The 23,256-nt window shown below is 44.6% G+C and overlaps 2 protein-coding genes across 3 annotated transcripts in view; both read left to right on the forward strand.

The window, feature by feature from the left end:
* The window catches only part of LOC110534534 (uncharacterized), a 33,601-nt gene extending 30,884 nt beyond the window's left edge, over positions 1 to 2,717 (forward strand). The window contains exons 10-11 of one of the 2 annotated variants that reach the window (XR_016483902.1): positions 1,569 to 1,788; positions 1,833 to 2,717. The gene's annotated coding sequence lies outside the window, so the exon portion shown is untranslated. Of the gene's footprint in view, positions 1 to 1,568 lie in introns of both variants that reach the window. The other variant, XM_036933655.2, reaches the window with a different exon arrangement.
* Positions 2,718 to 17,859: 15,142 nt separating this feature from the next.
* The window catches only part of LOC110534535 (FRAS1-related extracellular matrix protein 2), a 51,402-nt gene continuing 46,005 nt past the window's right edge, over positions 17,860 to 23,256 (forward strand). The window contains exon 1 of the mRNA XM_090187634.1: positions 17,860 to 23,185. Within this exon, the coding sequence (XP_090043760.1) occupies positions 18,148 to 23,185 (5,038 nt within the window). The 5' untranslated portion in view covers positions 17,860 to 18,147. The remainder of the gene's footprint in view (positions 23,186 to 23,256) is intronic.

Here is a 23,256-nt window from a genome sequence, read left to right on the forward strand (position 1 = left end):
AGGTAGGTAATTAGCTTAGATGCATGCATTGCCCTTTCATTCAAAGTGTTTCCAAAAACGTCTTTATGGAAACGTCTTCTGACCAAATGGACAATTACAGTTCTATTGTATTCTACCATGCAGTGTAGGAATATTGACTGCATGGAACAGGTAGTTTAGAGGAGACCGTTGTGATGACGAGTGGACGTTTCCAAAAGGCCAGATCTGCTTTACTGCACGCTGTAAAAGCCCAGAGGAGATGGAAAGAGCGGTGATAAATTGTCATGTTTGAAACTTTCCCTCTGATGTCATAAAGCAATAATAAAACGGGTATATAGTCAGTTTAGGACAAAGGATTTCGGGTTTTCACTTAGTTTCCACCTGTTTTTAGAGGGGGGTAAAGGTGAAGGTAGTAAACATGTTTATGCAGGTTGTAGGTAATGAGACTGAAAACCGGCTGAGGTTTTGGTCTATTACTATCCGTTAACAAAATGATAGGTGGAAACTTACCTCCACTACAGTTCAAACACTTGACTCCTAGGCCTTACTACAATGTGAGCAAGCTAATCAATTGTAATCACTACTTTTGTAACCCAGCATTTGAGCTCTTGTTCAGACACCAGATTGAGGAGGTGGTAGTCAATCGCTGGACTCAGGTTAGCCTTAGTAGCATTTTCCCCAGAGTCACTAAATCCCCAGTGGAATGTCAAGCCTTTCAGTGACTAGGTTTCTCCTTCACTATAGTAACTGCCTAACTGGGAGTTCTCTCCACACAGATCCCTATCTGTTCCTATATGGCTCAACTTTAGCTCAGTTTAGCCCAGCCACTTTACAGAGCTGTGCGAGAGCTCACCTGTCCTGCAATATGCAATCAGACCCTTAGTAATCACATAAGCTCTGCAATATGCAATCAGCCTCTTAGTAATCACATAAAGCTGTTCTCTGTTACCTGGTCTCCTTTTTATTGCATGCATTTGAGATTACCGGGGGTCACATTTGAAAGTGCAATGGCAGAATATAAGAGCTGTGAGGATGAGCCACTCCTACAGCATGGTTGGATTCCATTGATTTGGTGATGTACTCCACTCCATAGATATCCAATAAGCATCTGTTAGCTGCCTTCAATTCTTATTTGGGTATGTAGGAGTTTTATGTATGAAATCTGTACACGCAGCTTTTTGTCAATCTCTAAAAGTTAATCTAGTCGAAGTCATCAATGGCTTTTTAAGGAGTTGAACCACCTCAACTCCACGGTCTTCACACCTAGGGGGCATACACCGGTTCGAAGAATCCATAAAAGGGTCATCATAAATCAATTCAATAGTTTTTTTTTTTTCCTCCCATGTCCGGTATCCTGTCCCGCAAACAGATGTTTCAGCACAGGTGTCAAAGGTCAGAGGCCACGTAAACATGGTCAAAGCAGAAGGTATGGCAGGGGGTTACAGTTGACGAGAGCAAGGATAGTGGTGTCACAGGATGACTAAGGACACAACTTTCCAGGAAAATCCAGCCAGGTAGAAATATAGATGGAGGAAACTGCCAGGTAGAAATATAATTAATTTAAAAAAAAATGTCTTTGTGTTCTTTAGGCTGAAGAAAAAACGTGAAGTAAAAGGTCAAGTCATCGGAAACGCCTGAAAACAAAGTATTTCTTTCAATTCATGTTATATAGGCTAGTTGATTAAGTTTGTTTTCTCTGTCTATAAACAATTTAGCTAAGAAGATAGCAGTGTTGGTTCATGATCCAGGGGAAATTAAAGTGATACTGTGATATAGCTTCGCTATGACAGAAAGAAACAGCTGGGAGAGGTGTAATAGGAAGTATGTCTTTTAGGGAGAAACAGCTGGGAGAGGTGTAATAGGAAGCATGTCTTTAGGGAGAAACAGCTGGGAGAGGTGTAATAGGAAGCATGTCTTTAGGGAGAAACAGCTGGGAGAGGTGTAATAGGAAGTATGTCTTTAGGGAGAAACAGCTGGGAGAGGTGTAATAGGAAGTATGTCTTTAGGGAGAAACAGCTGGGAGAGGTGTAATAGGAAGCATGTCTTTAGGGAGAAACAGCTGGGAGAGGTGTAATAGGAAGCATGTCTTTAGGGAGAAACAGCTGGGAGAGGTGTAATAGGAAGTATGTCTTTAGGGAGAAACAGCTGGGAGAGGTGTAATAGGAAGTATGTCTTTAGGGAGAAACAGCTGGGAGAGGTGTAATAGGAAGCATGTCTTTAGGGAGAAACAGCTGGGAGAGGTGTAATAGGAAGTATGTCTTTAGGGAGAAACAGCTGGGAGAGGTGTAATAGGAAGTATGTCTTTAGGGAGAAACAGCTGGGAGAGGTGTAATAGGAAGCATGTCTTTAGGGAGAAACAGCTGGGAGAGGTGTAATAGGAAGCATGTCTTTAGGGAGAAACAGCTGGGAGAGGTGTAATAGGAAGCATGTCTTTAGGGAGAAACAGCTGGGAGAGGTGTAATAGGAAGCATGTCTTTAGGGAGAAACAGCTGGGAGAGGTGGGACATGGGCAACAACTGCAAACTATTTCCATTAAAGGATAGTTTATCCTCTTTCTACACACTCATTCACAAACATCCCAATGTAGTGTGTCACAATATACCTCCTTTTTTAAGTCTGAAATCTTGACACAAATAAAATGTAAAAAGCTAAGTTGTCTAGAAGAAGTTTCAATAAATAATGCTCTGTCTAGAACACCTGTTTCTCTTTGTACATTTTTAATAAATCTATCAAAAACATCTGCAGCATCTAGTTGTGGTTTTTCTAAAAGTGTGGAGACAACACTTCCTTCTCTCCAGATTATTCAAGGAGAAAATAACATTTCAAGAAACCTTTTTAAAATAGCTGTCATTGTAACAAGGTTCCCATAGTCTCAAACATGTCATTTCTTCTTGCTGACCGGCCAACTGTCCAGCATCCCCACCTCCGGTCCAGCCGGTCAGGTTTTGGTAAGTGTAAACACATCCCACCTCTGGTCCAGCCGGTCAGGTTTTGGTAAGTGTAAACACATCCCACCTCCGGTCCAGCCGGTCAGGTTTTGGTAAGTGTAAACACATCCCACCTCCGGTCCAGCCGGTCAGGTTTTGGTAAGTGTAAACACATCCCACCTCCGGTCCAGCCGGTCAGGTTTTGGTAAGTGTAAACACATCCCACCTCCGGTCCAGCCGGTCAGGTTTTGGTAAGAGTAAACACATCCCACCTCCGGTCCAGCCGGTCAGGTTTTGGTAAGCGTAAACATTGGCTACAGGTGCAAATGCGTTCACTTCAAAGTGACAGCGTTAAAAGACAGGAATTCCCTGACACTGTGCCACACATTCCTGGGACTGCAGTGCAGCACTCCCTCAAGTCTCTAGCAGGGCTCTTTTAGCTGGACTGGTGTTCAATAGCTAGCTCATCATCACCTTGAATATAGCCGTGGAACATGGATGGACCAGGACATTGTAGCTACAACTCCTTCAGTGTGAACTCCTTCGGCCCGTGTGCCTTCTCACACCACTGGAGGTGTAGTTATTCCCTGACAATGCACAGTCTTGTGCATTTACACTTACTTATGATTATCGTGATCATACAAACTTTTTAAAGTCTTATGTAATGTAGTTATACTACCACCCATCTAGTGCCTAGTTTTTGGGCCTGTTCCAGGTGCTATATGAAGCTTGTCTCCAGGGCTTCTGTCCTGTTCTGCCTAGTGACAACGCCAGGTGATAACACCAGTCCCTACAGCCAGTGGACCAATCGGGTGGTTTTTACATCTTAATCCACCATTAAGAGCTGAAATGCTGCATTGGGCCTTGTGGTGAGTTCGTGACGGCAGGAGAGGCACTGGAATGCAGGCTCATACCCTTCAAACCTGACCACAGTCATTGGGGCCTCGCGCCAACCAGCTAAAGGAGGCAGAATACTACCCTCCTCCTCCCATCCTCTCCCTGAACTGAACCGGATCCAAATGTATTCGGATCCTTCTTGGTATCCCCTATTTATACGCTGTTTATTTTTACAGGAGGGTCGGATGATTCGGATGCTTGCGTCAAAGGGTGAAAGCAAAGAGAAAGGGGTTATGGTGGACCCTCTTTCTGGGTGCTATTCTGAGGATGTGGAGGGGGGCTTATCAGAGGTGATCAGGGCAAGAAGGTGGCCACTAGAACTTCTCCCTGTTCAGAATCTGGTATTTTGGACCTTCTAAACATACACTACATGACCAAAAGTATGTGGACACCTGCTCGTTCGAACATCTCATTCCAAAATCATGGGCATTAATATGGAGTTGGTGCCCCCTTTTGCTGCTATAACAGCCTCCACTATTCTAGGAAGGATTTCCACTAGATGTTGGAACATTGCTGCAGGGACTTGCTTCCTTTCAGCCACAAGAGCATTAGTGCGGTCGGCCATTGATGTTGGGCAATAAGGTCTGGCTCACAGTCGACGTTCCAAAGGTGGTTGATGGGATTGAGGTCAGGGCTGTGCAGGCCAGTCAAGTTCTTTCACACCGATCTCGACACACCATTTCTGTATGGATCTCTGTTTGCGAAAGGGGGCATTGTCATGCTGAAACAGGAAAGGGATTTCCCCAAACTGTTGCCACAAAGTTGGAAGCACAAAATGGTCTAGAATGTCATTGTATGCTGTAGCGTTAAGATTTCCCTTCACTGGAACTAAGGGGCCTAGCTTGAACCATGAAAAACAGCCCCGTTACCATTATTCCTCCTCCACCAAACTTTACAGTTGGCACTATGCATTGGGGCAGGTAGCATTCTCCTGGCATCCGCCAAACCCTGATTCATCCGTCGGACTGCCAGATGGTGAAGCGTGATTCATCACTCCAGAGAAAGCGTTTCCACTGCTCCTGAGTCCAATGGCAGCGAGCTTTACACCACTCCAGCCAACGTTTGGCATTGCACATGGTGATCTTAGGCTTGTGTGCGGATGCTCTCCTATGGAAATCAATTTCATGAAGCTCCAGACAAACAGTTTTTGTGCTGACGATGCTTCCAGAGTCAGTTTGGAACTCAGTACTGAGTGTTGCAACCGAGAACAGATTTTTACGCGCCTCTGCACTTGGCAGTCCTGTTCTGTGAGCTTGTGTGGCCTACCACTTCGCGGTTGAGCCGTTGTTGCTCCTAGAATTTTCCACTTCACAATAACAGCACTTACAGTTGACAGGGGCATCTCTAGCAGGGCTGAAATTTGACGTTCTGACTGGAAAGGTGGCATCCTATGATGGTGTCACATTGAAAGTCATTGAGCTATTCAATAAGGCCATTCTACTGCCAGTGTTTGTTTATGAATATTGTATGACTGTGTGCTCGATTTTATACACCTATCAGCAACGGGTGTCGGAAATAGCCAAATCCACTAATTTGAAGGAGTGTACACGGGTTCAAAATAGCAGATTGGGACACTGATAAGCATTTAAATTGGACGCGATGGCTGTACAGTAACATGCTATACATGGAGTCAGAGTTCAAGGTCTCCACTTCACAGTTCAGTATTGGTTTTGACTGACAGCGGTTCTGAATTTGAACACCGCACGCAACAACAACAAAAATTGTGTTGTCTGAGTGAGGGAAATGCTGTAAATAAAGAGGACTCCATGTATTTTGAAAGACGAGGTGACTAGGATTATAATAAATATACCGGTTTGATGTCATACAAGCCAAACACCAGTTAGTCCAAATGTACACTTCACATTTCCATATCATAAAACTCATGTCATATACAGTGTCAACGTTTATGATCACTAAGCTTGATGTACAGTTACAAGATGACATGGCGTCAAACCCTGGGTTGTTCTGAACAGAATGCGCTCGTTTCTACATCTATTGATGATATCTGCATTTTCTGATTTTTGGGGAAACCTTGATGAATACGTATTTACCGTGTATTTACTGCGTATTTACCGCGGATTTACCGCGTATTTACCGCGTATTTACCGTTTTGAACACTACTCATGTTTTTAACAAGAAGGATATATGTTAATATTGCAATGATAACAAGACCATTGAAATTATAGTGATTTAAAAAAAAATCTTGTTGCCAAATACTTTATACACAAACAAAAATGACAAATAATTTTGATTGAATTTAATCATCTTGTTAAGACATTATCCATAGTGAATAACAGAATGACATCTTACTGAATCATTATAATGCCATTTTTTTCAGTGAATACAATTGCACTTTAATATATATATTTTATTTCATTTTAATGTATTTAGTTTTTTCTTGTTTATCTCTGTGTTTTGTTTTTGTTAGACATGTTTTATGTAGTTGTTGATAATTGTGTATAATAATAAAAAAAAATATATATGAGCATGTTTGTCATATTGTGAAGAAATTTGGCGTGGAACAAGCATCCGAATGCACTCGTGACCATTCTATACACACAAATTACAATCTGCTTCTCTGAATTTCCTTGTGAAAGCCTAACACTGTAAGATCGTAAGAATGGCTTACCAAGAAAAACTTCCTAGAGGACTCATTCAAGATAAAAGGAGTTGGAGCACTCAACAACAAAAAAGGCATTTTGTAACTTAGCTGGCCATGTTGGCAGTAGTGCACGCTTTCAAATGATGCCCATCTGACCAGATTTTGATTCATAATGGAACTTTTTTGGAATGTGTAAACAACAGTAATTGTGTGATGCTGGGAATACAGGGCAGTGTTCAACAACTCTGCTTGCTCTAGTTCCTCAACAGCAGCTAGGAGAGCTGAAAAAAAGCACCTTAGAGGTAAAGACTCTTTGAGTCATAAAAGTGCATTGATTACTTTGGAGAGGTTTGTGGCCACCTGGGGAAAGAAACCAGTTAGTCCTCTCACTCAAACACTTTTTTGGGGTCTTTTTTTTGTCTTATGTTGTACCTACCCCAAATGTCCCATGAATATTTTTATCATGTTACTGAATGTGTCCAGAGTGTTTCAGATTTCGTTATCAACAAATGCGGGGAAAAGTACAGTAAATGTCAAATGCACATAAAATCAACACTGTAGTGTTTGGATTCAGTCTTGTGTCAGATTGACTGTTTTGTCCTTTAGTCTAATTATTTTCTCAATCTCCAAACTGTTCATTTTGAATTGCTACTATGGTTATGCATACGCTTTCCATATTTCTTCTGTAAGAAACATTTTAATTTCCCCCGATCCATATAGGCCAATTCCCATGAATGTAAGCCATTACAGTAACTTTATACCTGACAGAATGGGGACAGCATGGACAAGTGGGCTAGTCTGGTCATTCAACGACACAGTACAGTGCAATGTAACATTCCCATGTAATATACTGTAACTGTGGCAGACAGCGTCCCGGCAGGGTGCATGGCTCTTGCCTGGACAGCAGCTGCAGACCCAGCTCTGCTATGTAGGACACTCCATCCTCAACTAAGAAAACATTCCACCCCACTGCAACTGTACTGTCCCCTTCCCTCTTCCCCCAAGATGCAGGGTTTGACCCTCATGTAGCCTACAGTTCCAGGTTTTCCACTAGAAGTGCCAGGGCCCATAGGTTCACTGAAGTAGGATTTTCTATGACAAGATCCAAGTATGAGAAGACTGAATTTAGTGTGAAGTATGAAGGTGCTGAGTATTTGCCATTTCCTTATTGTCTGTGACTTCTAGACAATGACACTGAAACAAATGAGTGTTTTGAGAAAGACTTTATTAATTGTCACTGCAATGTATCGCCAACAAGTAGTAAAGCTTAAATTCAATATTATCAAATAATGTTTGTTTTTTATAGCTACAAGGGACCTAAAATTCAAAATCAAATATCCAAATGATCCTTGGTATGACCATCTTAAAACAATTCCATTTGTTAGCTTAGTAGAACCCCCAATGTGTCCATGTGAAATTATGTAAAACCGTTGTTTATGAAATGTTGGTATGTCCATGTGAAATTATGCATTTGTGATAGAAAGGTATTGTGGGCTATCATGTTGGAACATTCCTAGCGGAGTTCCTGGATAGAGTACAGGCTGGGCAGGTAGCAGGTTGGCTAGAGTAGAGCCATACCTGAGTTTTGTTATGGGCAAATAGTTGTTGCCTGAATAGTTTTTACTGAGAATATCTTTGATAAAATAAAAAAATTAAAGTCTTTGTCAACGTCCTGTTTGTTATTTTCTGTACAACGTATATTGGCCAGTTTGTCCTGCACCTGTTAATATTGTAAATAAAAGCCTCTGAGTGGTGAGCACCAGAACATTCTGTCTGTCTCCTCACTGTCTGATCCTCCACCTCAGCATCTGCTTCACATTTATTAACAGACCTGACTAAGCTTGCTCACTTGAGTGCAAAACTATGGGTGATTAGGGCTGCGTTTACACAGGCAGACAAATTCGGATCATTTTCCACTAATTGGTCATTTACAAATCACATCAGATCTTTTCACATCAGATCTTTTTCAGAACTAATCTAAACACAAATCAGTATTGGGCTGCCTGTGTAAAGGCACAGCAGCTTGGGCTGCCATTAGCAGTATTGGGCTGCCATTAGCACAGCAGCTTTGATTGCGCAAAGGTGAGCACTGTGCAGCCTAGTAAAATAACGGTATGTCCTCTACCAGTAACGTTACTCCCCTTCACTACTGACATTGGCCTACAGGGATGCATGTCCACAACTGTCCCGTGCAGCTGTAACAACCCATTCATCAACACCATGATGTAGAGGTTATGAGATGTTCAAGTGCTATAAACTTTACGGACTTGTTGAGAATGCAAAGAATGTTTTTAAACATGGCGTGAACACAGTGTGACAGATATGACCAGACGACCTACACGACGAGGTGGTGGTGCTACAGTACACAGCAGTAAGCAGAAGTAAGTGGTGTCATGGACATAGTTAGGAATTTACAGACATATATAACGCTAAAGTAAAACAAACGTTTATGTCCTTATATGGTAGCCTACACTCTTAGAAAAAAAGGGTTCCAAAAGGGTTCTCCGGCTGTCCCCATAGGATAAGCCTTTTTGGATCCAGGTAGAAACCTTTTGGGTGTCATGTAGAACCCTCTGTGGAAAGGGTCTATATGGAACCTAAAAGGGTTCTACCTGGAACCAAAAAGGGTTATCCTATGGGGACAGCCGGAGAACCCTTTTTAGGTTCCAGATAGCACCTTTTTTTCCACAAGAATGTAGATTATATAATTAAATGATTTTTCTTTATATTCTTTTGCCAGGTTACTCTTAATATCCCAACTCAATATTAGGGAGGTGTTCCTAATGTTTGGTGTACTCAGTGTACATGATAGATGTTTGACAATGTATATGCATGACTAGTCATTTGTTAGGGACTTCTGTAACTCAAATTCATGGAAGATAAAGTCAAAATTATGGGAGCACTTGGAATTATCAATCAATCAAATGTATTTATAAAGCCCTTTTTACATCAGTCACAAAGTGCTGTACAGAAACCCAGCCTAAAACCCCGAACAGCAAGCAATGCAGATGCAATGCAGATGTAGATGTAGAAGCACGGTGGCTAGGAAAAGGTCCCTAGAAAGGAAGAAACCTAGAGAGGAACCAGGCTCTAAGGGGTGGTGTCGGTTGGTTGGATTATAACAGCACGCGGCCAACATGTTCAAATGTTCATAGATGACCAGCAGAGTCAGCTAATAATTAATCACAGTGGTTGTAGAGGGTGCAAAAGGTCAGCACCTCAGGAGTAAATGTCAGTTAGCTTTTCATAGCCGATCATTCAGAGTTAGAGACAGCAGGTTCGGTAGAGAGAGAGAGTCCAAAACAGCAGGTCCGGGACAAAGTAGCACGTCTGGTGAACAGGTCAGGGTTCCATAGCCGCAGGCAGAACAGTTGAAACTGGAGCAGCAGCACAATCAGGTGGACTGGGGACAGCAAGGAGTCATCAGGCCAGGTAGTCTTGATGCATGGTCCTTGGGCTTTGGTCCTCAGAGAGAAAGAGAGAGAGAAGGAGAGAAAGATAGAAAAAGAGAGAGAGAATTAGAGGGAGCATACTTAAATTCACACAGGACACCGGATAAGACAGGAGATATAACAGACTGAACCTAGCCCCCCGACACAAAGTATTGCAGCATAAATACTGGAGGCTGACACAGGAGGGGTCGGGAGACACTGTGGTCCCATCCGACGATACACCTGGAAAGGGCCAAGTAGGCAGGATATAACCCCACCCACTTTGCCAAAGCACAGCCCCCATACCAATAGAGATATATCTTCAACCACCAACTTACTACTCTGAGACAAGGCCGAGTACAGCCCACGAAGATGTCGCCCACGGCACGAACCCAAGGGGGGCACCAACCCGGACAGGAAGATCACGTCAGTGACTCAACTCACTCAAGTGACCCACCCCTCCTAGGGACAGCATGGAAGAGCACCAGTAAGCCAGTGAGAGAGGGGAACCGGCCAGGCAGAGACATCAAGGGGCAGTAGTCGCTCCTGTGTCTTTCCGTTCACCTTCAAACTCCTGAGCCAGACTACACTCAATCATAGGACCTACTGAAGAGATGAGTCTTCAATAAAGACTTAAAGGTTGAGACCTAGTCTGCATCTTTCACATGGATAGGCAGACCATTCCATAAAAATTGAGCTCTATAAAGCACTGCCTCCAGCTGTTTTCTTAGAAATTCAAGGGACAGTAAGGAGGCCTGCGTCTTGTGACCGTAGCGCACATATAGGTATGTACGGCAGGACCAAATCAGAAAAATAGGTAGGAGCAAGCCCATGTAATGCTTTGTAGGTTAGCAGTAAAAACCTTGAAATCAGCCCTAGCCTTAACAGGAAGCCAGAGTAGAGTGGCTAGCAGTAGAGTGATATGTTCAAAGGTTTAGGTTCTAGTCAAGATTCTATCAGCCGTGTTTAGCAATAACTGAAGTTAATTTAGTGCTTAATCTGGGTAGCTGGAAAGTAGAGCATTGCCGTAGTCTAATCTAGAAGGGATAAAAACATGGATACATGTTTCTGCATAATCTTTGGACAGAAAGTTTCAGATTTTTTCAGTGTTGCGAAGATTAAAAAAAGCTGTCCTTGAAATATTCTTGATATGTTCGTCAAAACAGAGATCAGGGTTCAAGAGTAACGCCGAGGTCCTTCACAGTTTTATTTGAGACGACTGTACAACCGTCAAGAATAATTGTCAGATCCAACAGAAGATCTCTTTGTTTATTGGGACCTAGAACTAGCATCTCTGTTTTGTCCGAGTTTAAAGTTAAAAAAAATCCCCTTTAAGTTTATATCTGCAAAAAGATGATTCTGAGATAATTGGATTTAAAGTACCGAACCCTCATTGGCTTGAATGGTGTCAGTGATTTGTATCTTGTATTCTTTGGAACTTAACAACATGAATTGGGGTATTTAGAGTACTATAAAGCCAGAGAACATTGAACAGAACAAGGCTATGGCAATAATTCAATTTTGACAAAAATGCAGATAGAACCTTATAGTCCTAAACTCTCGATGGTTGTAATGGGTAAATTTGGAAGATGGGGAAAATATACATTACCGGAAAGCATGAGTCATGTAAGCTTCTGCCTGGACCTCAATTTGACTTCACCTTAGTGGAACGAACAACTGCTGCAAAAGTCAAGCATGACATAGACAGTAGGAATTCCCAATCTCTTCTCGGGAGGAGAGAGGGGGATTTGAGAATACACTTCGGCTTTGTTCTCCATCCATCATGGGTCATTAAGGGTCTGTCATCGTGTGCCTGTCCCCAGGATGGTGAAGTGAGCCCTGGCAGCAGCAGGAGCTGAATGCCCTGGCCCCTGCCCAACCTCTCTCTGTTTACCAAAGGCCATCATTAAGAACATGGTTCCAAGGGAACAGAGAAGGTAAACCTCACACAACTAGGCCATTGATACAGTACAGTCAAGCTAATGAGTCAGTCAGCACTATGCCATGTGTTATATACTGTTACTGTACTGTGACTCAACAACTATGGCTAATGCTAACACTAGGCTAATGCTAGGCTTGTGCTAATGCTAGGCTAATCCTAGGCTAATGACCCTTATTAGCAGCATCCACATACACTCAGCGCAGCTCTTTTGGCAGTCACTGCTAGCATTTTCTACTTAGCATTTAACCCCTGGAACAATTTAATGGTCCATAATGAACTACAGTACAGCCTGGGTTGGATGACAACTAGATTGGAAACACTATCCTGCTTGGAGCGAAACAGAAATAGTTTCTTAAAACTTAGAAATAAATAAATAAATAACCATTGGGGTTATACAGTTATATAAAAAGCTTGGTTTGTTTGTTTCTATAGTTACACCATTCAGACACACCCACCGTTCCATTCCTATATCTGTCCAGACGAGCGGAGGTAATGCAGGACTTATTTAGGAGATGTAATGAAAGGACCTAGATGCAGAATGCATGCCATGCTGGGTATTCGGCACACGTTATGGGGCGTTTGTCACGGGAGGAGGTTGCTAAGTACCATGCAGTGTTGTCCGAAACGCGTCAGTATCTCCAGAAACAGTACAGCCTTTTATTTTGATCTGCATTATTTAAGGTATAAGTTCAGCTGCTCACCCAGAGTTCACCCACCCATGCGTTGTTCAATGGGCCCCCATATAAAAATCTCATCCCGGATGGGACCGAGTAGCGCAGGGTTCTAAGACCCGGGTTTGATCCCCGGCTGTATCACAACCGGCCGTGATCGGGAGTCCCATAGGGCGGCGAACAATTGGCCCAGCGTCTTCTGGGTTAGGGGAGGGTTCGGCCAGGGTAGGCCGTCATTGTAAATAAGAATTTGTTCTTAACTGACTTGCCTAGTTAAATAAAGGTAAAAAAATACATTTAAAAAAATGTACAAAAGATTTATGACCAGTGCATCCTATCCGTATTAAATAGATTTATAGATTGAGCCCATTTCACCAGAAAGTGATTCAGTGACAGAACAGCCATATTAATCACTTAAAACTGTATTTCATTTGTACCAGCTGTGGTAGATTGAATGAATGAGAAATTATTGCTACACTTACATTTCTAGAACAGTAATTTTGGGTTTCTGCAATAATAATTCCTTATTCTCCTTGACTATACTTGGTAATCATGATAAAAGAGAAAGAAGTATAGAAGACTTGCGTTTTTTTAAATTGAAACTGTGGACCAACGTCATCATGATTATAGGTTAATAGCTATCATACACGTATGTTACTCTATAAAAGGTCACTAAGTATATTTATCTTAACGTGACCTTGCGCCGCGCCACACCGAGGGTGCATTCTCACATTCTCCCTGGATTCCCAATCGGACCACAAAGACCACAACACGCCTCTCTGTGTCATGCTGTGTCATCGTGATCCACCGTCATGAGAACCCAGCGAACCCTCATGCTTACTGTCGTCCAATCATGGTTTAGATGAAAAATATAATAATCATAAAAAAAATCTAAGACATTGACGTGAGAATGCTGAAGACTTGGCTGCTGGCATAGATGCCTAGATCATGTGTCGCGTCAACTCCTCTCTATCTCTCCATATCCAGGGAGGACGGGCCTCGGAGGGGGGTTTCCATCATTGCATGGCTTTAAATCTGATGCCGGTGACAGCCCACCGCAAAGGATATATTTGGACGTTCTACTAATCATTTTTAGGAAAGGTCATCCAGTGCTTTTTTAACTACAGTAGAGACGTGGTCTATCGAATTCTGCAGGTCACTTCCAATCATCAGTAATATAGCCTATGACAAGAATCATAAATATGATATTTACTCATTCACATATGGAAAGCCTGGTTCCTCTCTAGGGTTCTTCATACTTGGGAGTTTTTCCTGGACACTTTGGTTCTGCTTCTGCTTGGACTTTGGGGTCGACGACTGGTTATTGTAATTTATAGATTGATTGACTGATTGATTGAAATGGCTTTTTGCTTACTGTATCTGTCTGATTGTAAAATAAGCTGTTTCTAGTCTAGTGTCATTAAAGGAAGGGGTTTGTTAGGGGATGAGGCCAGTGTCCCAGGGTCACTGTCACCCCACCTGTCCTGCTAGGCCAGCTGATGCCAGGTGCTGGGTGGTTCTCAGTGTGTGACCGAGAGGAGTTTGGTGCCGGGGTGTCCCAGAGACTTGACCCTAAAGGGCACCAACCCCGTGAACAGATCATAAACCGCCACATGACCAGGTCACACATGTCACATTGTTTAACTTATTGCGGCGTTCAATATTTGCCCTGTAGGCCTGTATACCTGGTGCCATTTTGTTTTGCTGTTAACAGTTGCATTTGAAAATTGATTTTTGTTCAAGCGAGTGTTGATGTTGAGTTAGGTCAATGCGTACTGTTTGAGTGGACTAAGAGGCTGAACATCCGTTTTGTAAACTGATCCTCCAATCTCTACTGTTGTCCATGTCTATTTCCCAGGGATGAAGGATCATGTTAAAACATGGCTCAAGTTACCAATAAAATCCTCTCCCTTAGTTCATTTTATATTCCACAGGGGTCATATGGAGGACTATGTTCAGTGCATTCAGAAACTTTTGCAGACTCCTTCCTTTATTCAACGTTTTGTTACATTACAAACTTATTCTAAAATGGATTAAATAAATGTTTTTCCTCATCAATCTACACACAATACCCCATAATGACGAAGCGAAAACAGATATTTAGACATTTTTCCAAATGTATTAAAAAATAAAACAATTCAGACCCTATGAGACTCGAAATGGAGCTCAGGTGCATCCTGTTTCCATTGATCATCCTTGAGATGTTTCTACAACTTGATTAGAGTCCACCTGTGTTAAATTAAATTGCAAAAACCAAGCCATGAGGTAGAAGGAATTGTCCGTAGAGCTCCGAGACAGGATTGTGTCGAGGCACATATCTTGGAGAAGGGTACCAAAACATGTCTGCAGCTTTGAAGGTCCCCAAGAACACAGTGGCCATCATTCTTATACGGAAGAAGTTTGGAACCACCGATACTCTTCCTAGAGCTGGCCACCCGGCCAAACTGAGCAATTGGGGGAGATGGCCTTGGTCAGGCAGGTGTCCAAGAACCCGATGGTCGCTCTGACAGAGCTCCAGAGTTCCTCCGTGGAGATGGGAGAACCTTCCAGAAGGACAACCATCTCTTCAGCACTCTACCAATCAGGCCTTTATGGTAGAGTGGCCAGGACATCCTCAGTAAAAGGCACATGAGAGCCCTCTTGGAGTTTGCCAAAAGGCACCTAAAAAAAGACCAACTAATCTGGTCTGATGAAACCAAGATTGAACTCTTTGGCCTGAATGCCAAGTGTCTGGAGGAAACCTGTCTCCATCCCTACGGTGAAGCATGGTGGTGGCAGCATCATGCTGTAGCGATATTTATCAGCGGGAGCTACTGGGAGACTAGTCAAGATTGAGGGAAAGATGAACGGAGCAAAGTACAGAGATCCTTGATAAAATAAAATAAAAACTGCTCCAGAGCGCTCAGGAACTAAGACTGGGGCGAAGGTTCACCTTCCACCAGGAAAACGACCCTAAGCACACAGACAAGACAACGCAGGAGTGACTTCGGGACAAGTCTCTGAATGTCCTTGAATGGCCCAGCGAGAGCACGAACTTGAACCCAATCGAACATCTCTGGAGAGACCTGAAAATAGCTGTGCAGCGACGCTCCCCGTCCAACTTGACAGAGCTTGAGAGGATCTGCAGAGTAGAATGGAGAAACTCCCCAAATACAGGTGTGCCTAGGCCCCACCTTTCCCCCTCTTTTACACTGCTGCTACTCTCTGTTGTTATAATCTATGCATAGTCACTTTAATAACTCTACCTACATGTACATTTTCCCTGAACTAACCAGTGTCCCCGCACATTGACTCTGTACCGGTATCCCCCCTATATATATCAAATTGGGGCGGCAGGGTAGCCTAGTGGTTAGAGTGTTAGACTAGTAACCAGAAGTTTGAAAGTTCAAACCCCCGAGCTGACAAGGTACAAATCTGTCGTTCTGCCCCTGAACAGGCAGTTAGCCCACTGTTCCTAGGCCATCATTGAAAATAAGAATTTGTTCTTAACTGACTTGCCTAGTTAAATAAAGGTAAAAATAATCAAATCTAATTCACACTATTGTTATTTTACTTCTGCTCTTTAATTACTTGTTACTTTTATTTTTTATTCTTATCTGTATTTTTTTTAAACTGCATTGTTGGTTAGGGGCTCATAAGTAAGCATTTTACTGTAAGGTAATACCTGTTGCATTCGGCGCATGTGACTAATAACATTTAATTTGATTGATTTGATTTGTAGCGTCATACCCAAGAAGACTCCAGGCTGTAATCGCTGCCAAAGGTGCTTCAACAAAGTACTGAATAAAGGGTCTGAATACTTATGTCAATGTGATATTTACGTTTCTTTATATATACATTTGCAAAAGAAATCTAAGACCCTGTTTTTGCTTTGTCATTATGGGGTGTTGTGTGTAAATTGATGAGGGATAAAACAATGTAATGTGGAAAGTCTTTCTGAATGCACTGTATAGGATGTCTTGGGAACAACACTTCAAGGTTTTCTTTGTGCATATGTTATCTAGTGTTTTCTGCTGCATTAAACATGAATGCTTTGTATGATGATTTTCTAAACCTTATCAAATATCATCCCATGCAGCGAAAAATAGAATAGAAGCTTGTTAACCCCAAGGTGTGAGGGGTTGTGGTATGATGATACACCAGGGCCCCTGAACACAGGAATAGAGTGGAGGGGAGGAAGAGGACATTACGTTACTGACCTTGGCTTTGGGTATTCTCTGGTAGCCTGTCTGTCAGGCCACCGTATGATAAGAGAGATGTTCATTAGCATTGGACCTGGCCCTTCTGAAAGACCCCACTGTTCATGTGAAGCACAATGTGAAATTACCATGGTGATCGCTGATGATATAGCCTATCAGAGCACCGAGTTGACTTCAAAGTGTCTCCGGAACTAATAGGGCAGGTTATCTGCCTACAAATACCTCATAATATCTGACCATGAAAATACCCTGAGGAAAACTTTATGTATGTGATATTTTAAAACTCGTATTACATTGTTTTTTGCATCACATATTTAACTGATCATGTTAACTGACTAAATGGGATTTTTGGGGGGGGTTTTCTATTTTGGTTGGAATGTAGTTCAATAACTGTAGTTCGTGTATCCTGCACCAGGTGACCCAATAGAGGGCACTATCGTCAGTGTTCCACAGTGTCATTGCCTTGCACTTCAAACGCAATGTTCGATCATGCTTAATGCACAATGAAAGCGAACCTCTAAATCTGCACTGGTGTTTGAATCTGAAATATTTAAGGTAATACTCCACAAAATCCTCACATCCTCCTTAATCTGAGACTCATTCAAAATAAATATGCATTAATCAAACTGTGTCTTTTTACTTAAGGTCTATTATCAATGTGTTTAGGCCAGGGGTTCTTAAACTTTTTCAGCTCGAGACCCAAATGAGAAATTGATGTTCCTCCCGTGACCAAAATCGTCCTCCATCAACCCAAATTAAGAAGAAATAGTGTGTGATTATTTTCATAACCCTTCTCTCACATACATGCCCAGGGCCCACTTTGGGTCCCAACCCACATTAAAGCCAAATCTGCATGTGTTGTCTTGAAAACCTGGACACAGCATTTTTGGGGGTCTTCAACTGATGATTTAGGTTTCTTTTGGAGAGGGGGAGTTGTTTAGGTAGTTTGTTGGGGGCCAGAGGAGGATGGGGGGCTAAGACAGGGAAGGCTGGGGGGCTATAGAGGAGGAGGGAAGGCTGGGAGGGGATAGGCAGGGGGGAAGAGAGCGGGAGGGAGGGGATAGGCAGGGGGAAGAGAGCGGGAGGGAGGGGATAGGCAGGGGGAAGAGAGTGGGGAGGGAGGGGATAGGCAAGGGGGGGGGGGGATAGGCAAGGGTACTGGAGGGGCTGTCCAATGTGCTTTCTTAAATTAGCTGTTGGGGGCAGGAGGCATTCTCTCCGTGTTGTCAGAGGGAGGAGTCTGGGGGCGCTGTCACTGTCTCCTGCTTCAGTATTACCTGCACCATAAGATCAACTACACTTTTCCTGTGTGAGTGTGTGTGGACAGAGAGAGAGAGAAAGAGGGAGCAGAGAGAGAACAAGAGACCCAAGCTTCAACTTTTCAACTGCCAGAGTGGGGTTTACTTTTTCTCATCTTTTTTCTTCTCAGGAGAGATTTGATTTGAAGGACATTTATTTCTGCTGAGTTATACAAAGTGGCAGGGCAACTGGCAGTGGACATGGCTGGTTGTCTGCAAAGGACAGGACTTTGTAAAGGGCAGGCACGTTTGTTGAGATGCCTCTTTGTGCTTTTCACTCTTGTCTTTTGCTTTTCCTCTGTGGACGCGGAGCCCCACCAATTCGATTCGGCTTTCCTTTACCGACAAAGACAAGGACATCATGCTGACAGCATCATTGTGGCCAACAATGGCCTCCGTGTTCCCTTCGGGAAGTCTGTGTACCTGGACGCTGTCAATGACCTGGTGACTGAGGTGAAGCCCGGAGACCGCTGCTCCATCACGGTCCTGGAGAATGACCCACTGGCCCAAAAACCCGGAATGCTTAGCCCCAAGAAGTTCCCCTGTGCGTTTGGCGGTGATGAGGTGAAATACACTCATTTTGGTTCCCGGAGCCCCAGTAAAGACAGGGTGAAGCTGCAGCTACGCTACGACTCCCAGACGGACACGGTGGTCATCCCCTTCATGCTGGAGGTGGAGGTGGTCTTCCAGCAGCTGGAGGTCCTCACCAGGAACATGCCCCTGGCTGTGGACAAGCTCAACGGCAACAGCAACCCCATCGACAAAAAGGGCATGGACTTTTCCTTTGAGGATGGTGTCACTCAGTGCAAGGTCGCCACGCTGGTCGGCGCCGGCGGTCTCCCCAGGTATGGCACCCTTTTAAATAATTCCACTAATGGCCAGATGATGGACTGTGATGAGTTTCTTAAGCAAGGCATTCGCTACAAGCACACATCCACCACCAACTCTCCTAACAGAGACTATATCCCCATGTTGGTAGAGCTGCAGGATAATGAGGGAAACACCATTATGCAGGAGCATTTCCAGATCATGGTTAGAATCAGAGAGGGTACAGAGAACACCCCTCCTAAACCTAGTTTTGTTGCTATGATGATGATGGAGATTGATCAGTTTGTGATGACAGCTATCACCAGTGATATGTTGGCTGCCGAGGATGTTGAATCTGATCCAGACGACTTAATCTTTAACATTACTTCCCCCCTGGGCCATCAGCAAGGCTACATCATCAGTACAGATGATCAGAACCTCCCCATCACCTCGTTCTACCAGAGAGACATTCAAGATTTGAAGATAGCCTATAAGCCTCCGTCCGAGGATTCAGAAGTAGAGAGGATTTTCCAGCTCGAGTTTGAAATTGTAGATACAGAGGGCGCCGTCTCTGATACGTTTGCCTTTATGATTGTGGTGAAACCTATGAATACTCTTGCTCCCGTGGCAACCAAGAACACAGGGCAGCTTTTGTTTGAGGGCCAGTCCAGAACTCTCTCCAGCTCTCACAACTTAGAGATCAGTGATGAAGATAACCTGGACAATGTGAAAATCACAGTGGTGGACGGCTTGAAGCACGGCGAGCTGACAGTGCTCGGCGCGCGCAGGAAATTCTTCACACCGGCCGATTTAGATGCCGGCATCGTGGTTTACCAGCACGACGGCAGCGACACCTACAGCGACAACATCATTTTTAGAATGACTGATGGCAGCAATGAGGTTGAGTTTTTGTTCCCTATCACTATAGCCCCCACTGACGATGAACCGCCTATTATCAATGCAAACACCGGCCTGGTGCTTTTCAAGAATGAAATCATGCAGATTTCCCCCTTCATTCTGAGCGCCACAGATATAGACTCAGAGGATTCTACCATTAAATTCATCCTTGAGGCCCCATACTCCACTGTAGGGGAGCTTATCCTCAGACAAGTGGAGCTTCCCTCTAACCCCTCTCTCTGGAAGTTCAGTGAGACAGATGAGATGTTTGAACAGGTGGTAACTGAATGTTTCCAGCAGGACATTCTAGATGGGAAGCTCTTCTACCGCCACATTGGGCCTCACAGCACCACCACTGTGATGGATCAGTTTGTGTTCCGCGTCCAAGACGACAATAACCCACCAAACCAGTCCGGTGAGCATACCTTCACCATTAAAATCCACCCGGTGGATGACCTCCCACCAGAGCTCTACCCAGGGGCCACGCTTCACATGACAGTGCAAGAGTATGAGCTGACTCACTTCAAGAAGACGTTTTTGCGTTACACAGATTTGGACTCGGATGACAGGGATCTGAAATACACCGTCACCAAGCCCCCCACTGACACAGATGAGAACAACCCAGCCCCCTTGGGTGACATTGTTCTGACTGACAGTCCCGACTCTGTGATCAGTGAGTTCACACAGGCGCAGGTCAACCACCACAAAGTGGCCTACAAGCCCCCAGACCAGGAACTGGGCATCACTCCAAAAGTCCTTCAGTTCACATTCATTGTGGAGGATACTGCTGGGAATACAGTAGATGGACTATTCACTATTTTCTTACAGCCCGTTGACAACAAGCCTCCCTTTATCACCAACACTGGTTTCACTTGCCAGGAGAGAAGCACGTACATCATCACTAAGAAGGAGCTCGATGCCACCGACCAGGACACAGAATATGAAAATATTCTCTTCACTGTGACCCAGATTCCTCGCTATGGGCAGTTGCAGTATTTAGGGATCGATATGTCGAACAGTGAGACATTTGTCCTGGAGGACATCGAAAATGGCCATATTGCCTACATCCATGGCGGGGAGGAAAGCCTCAGTGACGTTATCAAGTGTGATGTCAGCGACGGCTTCCATGAGGTACCTATCATCATCAAGATCTCCATTAACCCAGTTGATGACAAGACCCCCACCATCATGCTCCCTGCTGGCCTTCTAGGGGCATCCATCGATGTCCTGGAGAACGGGGCAACTGAAATCACCAGCAACGTCATCCAGGGCCGTGACGAAGACACTGACGACCTCATGTTGACCTTCATCGTTGAGGAGCCCCCCAGGCTCGGTGAGATCCTGGTGAGAGGTGCCCGCACCGAGAGGTTCACCCAACAGGACATCATCAACGGGGTGGTGATGTATGCCCACACTAGTGGTGAGATCGGCTCCTTCAAAGAGCATGACTCCTTCAACCTCACCATCTCCGACATGTCCGATGAATGGGTCGTCGGGGGCAACAAGGTCCAAGGAGTCCGGGTGCTCGTCACCATCCTGCCTGTCGACAGCATCCCACCCATTGTCAGCGTCGGGGAGCAGTTTGTGGTGATAGAAGGGGAGAAAAACGTCATTACTCTGGATCACGTTATGACTGAGGATATGGACACAGACAACAATGACATCCTGTGCACCGTTATTGTCCAATCAACATCCGGGTACGTGGAGAATATCTCCCCAGCTCCAGGTTCTGAGAAGTCCAGAGCAGGCACCGCCATCACCGCCTTCAGCTTCAAAGATGTCTTCCTCGGTCATATCTACTATGTCCAGAGCATCCACAAAGGTGTGGAGCCTGTGGAAGACAGGTTCACCTTCCGTTGCTCTGACGGCATCAACTTCTCTGATCGCCACTTTTTCCCCATCGTCATCATCCCTGACAATGATGAGAAACCAGAGATCTTCATCCGTGAGTTTGTTGTGATGGAGGGCATGAGTCTGGTCATCGACACACCCATCCTGAATGCGGCCGATGCAGACATTCCAGGGGACGAACTGGAGTTTGAGGTCATAAAGAACCCCAAGCATGGCAAGATAGTTCAGCAGCTTACAACGGGCACAGTCCCTGTTGTCAGGTTCTCCTTGGAACAGATCAATGAGGCCTCCAACATCATCTATGAACATGACGACTCAGAGACCAAAGAAGACAGCTTCGAAGTTAGGCTCACAGACGGGAAACACACAGTGGAGAAGAAGATTCTCATCATGGTGATTCCTGTCGATGACGAGACACCGAGAATGGCCATCAATGACGGACTGGAGGTTGAGATCGGAGAAACCAAAATAATCAACAACAGGGTCATGAAGGCTACTGATCTGGACTCGGAAGACAAAGAGCTCATCTACGTTGTGCGCTACGGTCCAAGCCAAGGCTATCTCCAGCGTATCACCAAGTTCGGACACGTTGTGGGCAACATCACCCTCGACATGAACTTCACTCAAGACGAAGTCGACAAAAACCTAATCCAGTATGTGCATACGGGCCAGGAGGGTGTCCGTGACCTGCTTAAGTTCGACGTTACCGACGGCATTAACCCCCTTATCGACCGATACTTCTACATCAACATCGGAAGCATCGACATGGTTTTCCCCGATGTCATCAACAAAGGCGTGACCCTAAAAGAAGGGGGCAAAGTGACTCTCACCACTGACCTGCTCAGCACCACTGACATCAACAGCCCGGATGAGTTCCTCAGCTTTAGCATCACACGTGCCCCTAGCAGAGGCCATCTTGAATGCACTGACCTCCCAGGTGTGCCCATCTCCACCTTCACCCAGCTGCAGCTGGCCGGCAACAAGATCTACTACATCCACACCTCAGACGATGAGATGAAGATGGATAGCTTTGAGTTCGAGGTGACGGACGGCTACAACCCGGTCTTCCGCACCTTCAGAGTGTCCATCACGGACGTGGACAACAAGAAACCTGTCCTGAGCGTCCACAAGCTGCTGTTGGGAGAGGGCGAAAACAAGCTCATCACCCCATTCGAGTTGACGGTGGAGGACCGTGACACCCCAGACAACCTGCTGCGCTTTGTGGTCACCCAGGTGCCGGTTCATGGCCAGTTGCTGTTCAACGGCACCCAGCCAATCAACACCTTCACCAAGCAGGACCTGAACGAGAACCTCATCACCTACAAGCACGATGGCACCGAGTCCAACGAGGATAGCTTCTCGTTCACCGTCACCGACGGCACACACAACGACTTCTACGTATTCCCTGATACTGTGTACGAGACACGTAAGCCTCAGATGATGACCATTCACATCAGCACTATTGACAATGGGGTCCCCCAGATTGTGGTCAACAAGGCTGCCCCGTCCCTAAGGGTTCTGCATAGCGGCCACCTTGGCTTCCTGATCACCAGCAAGGCCCTGAAGTCTGAGGATCGAGACAGTCCTCACAAAGTCCTCAAGTACTCCGTGGCCGAGGCCCCACAGCACGGCTTCATCATGAACACCGCCCTGGGCAATGACAGCATCAAGGCCTTCACACAAGGTAAGACTAGCATTTAATATTACATATATAAAAAGTAAAAACACAATTGAGGAAAAAGTGAACGAACATTC

Source organism: Oncorhynchus mykiss, chromosome 10 (genome assembly GCF_057628025.1).
Source record: "Oncorhynchus mykiss isolate SJ-2025 chromosome 10, ASM5762802v1, whole genome shotgun sequence".
In the NCBI taxonomy this organism is placed as follows: domain Eukaryota; kingdom Metazoa; phylum Chordata; class Actinopteri; order Salmoniformes; family Salmonidae; genus Oncorhynchus; species Oncorhynchus mykiss.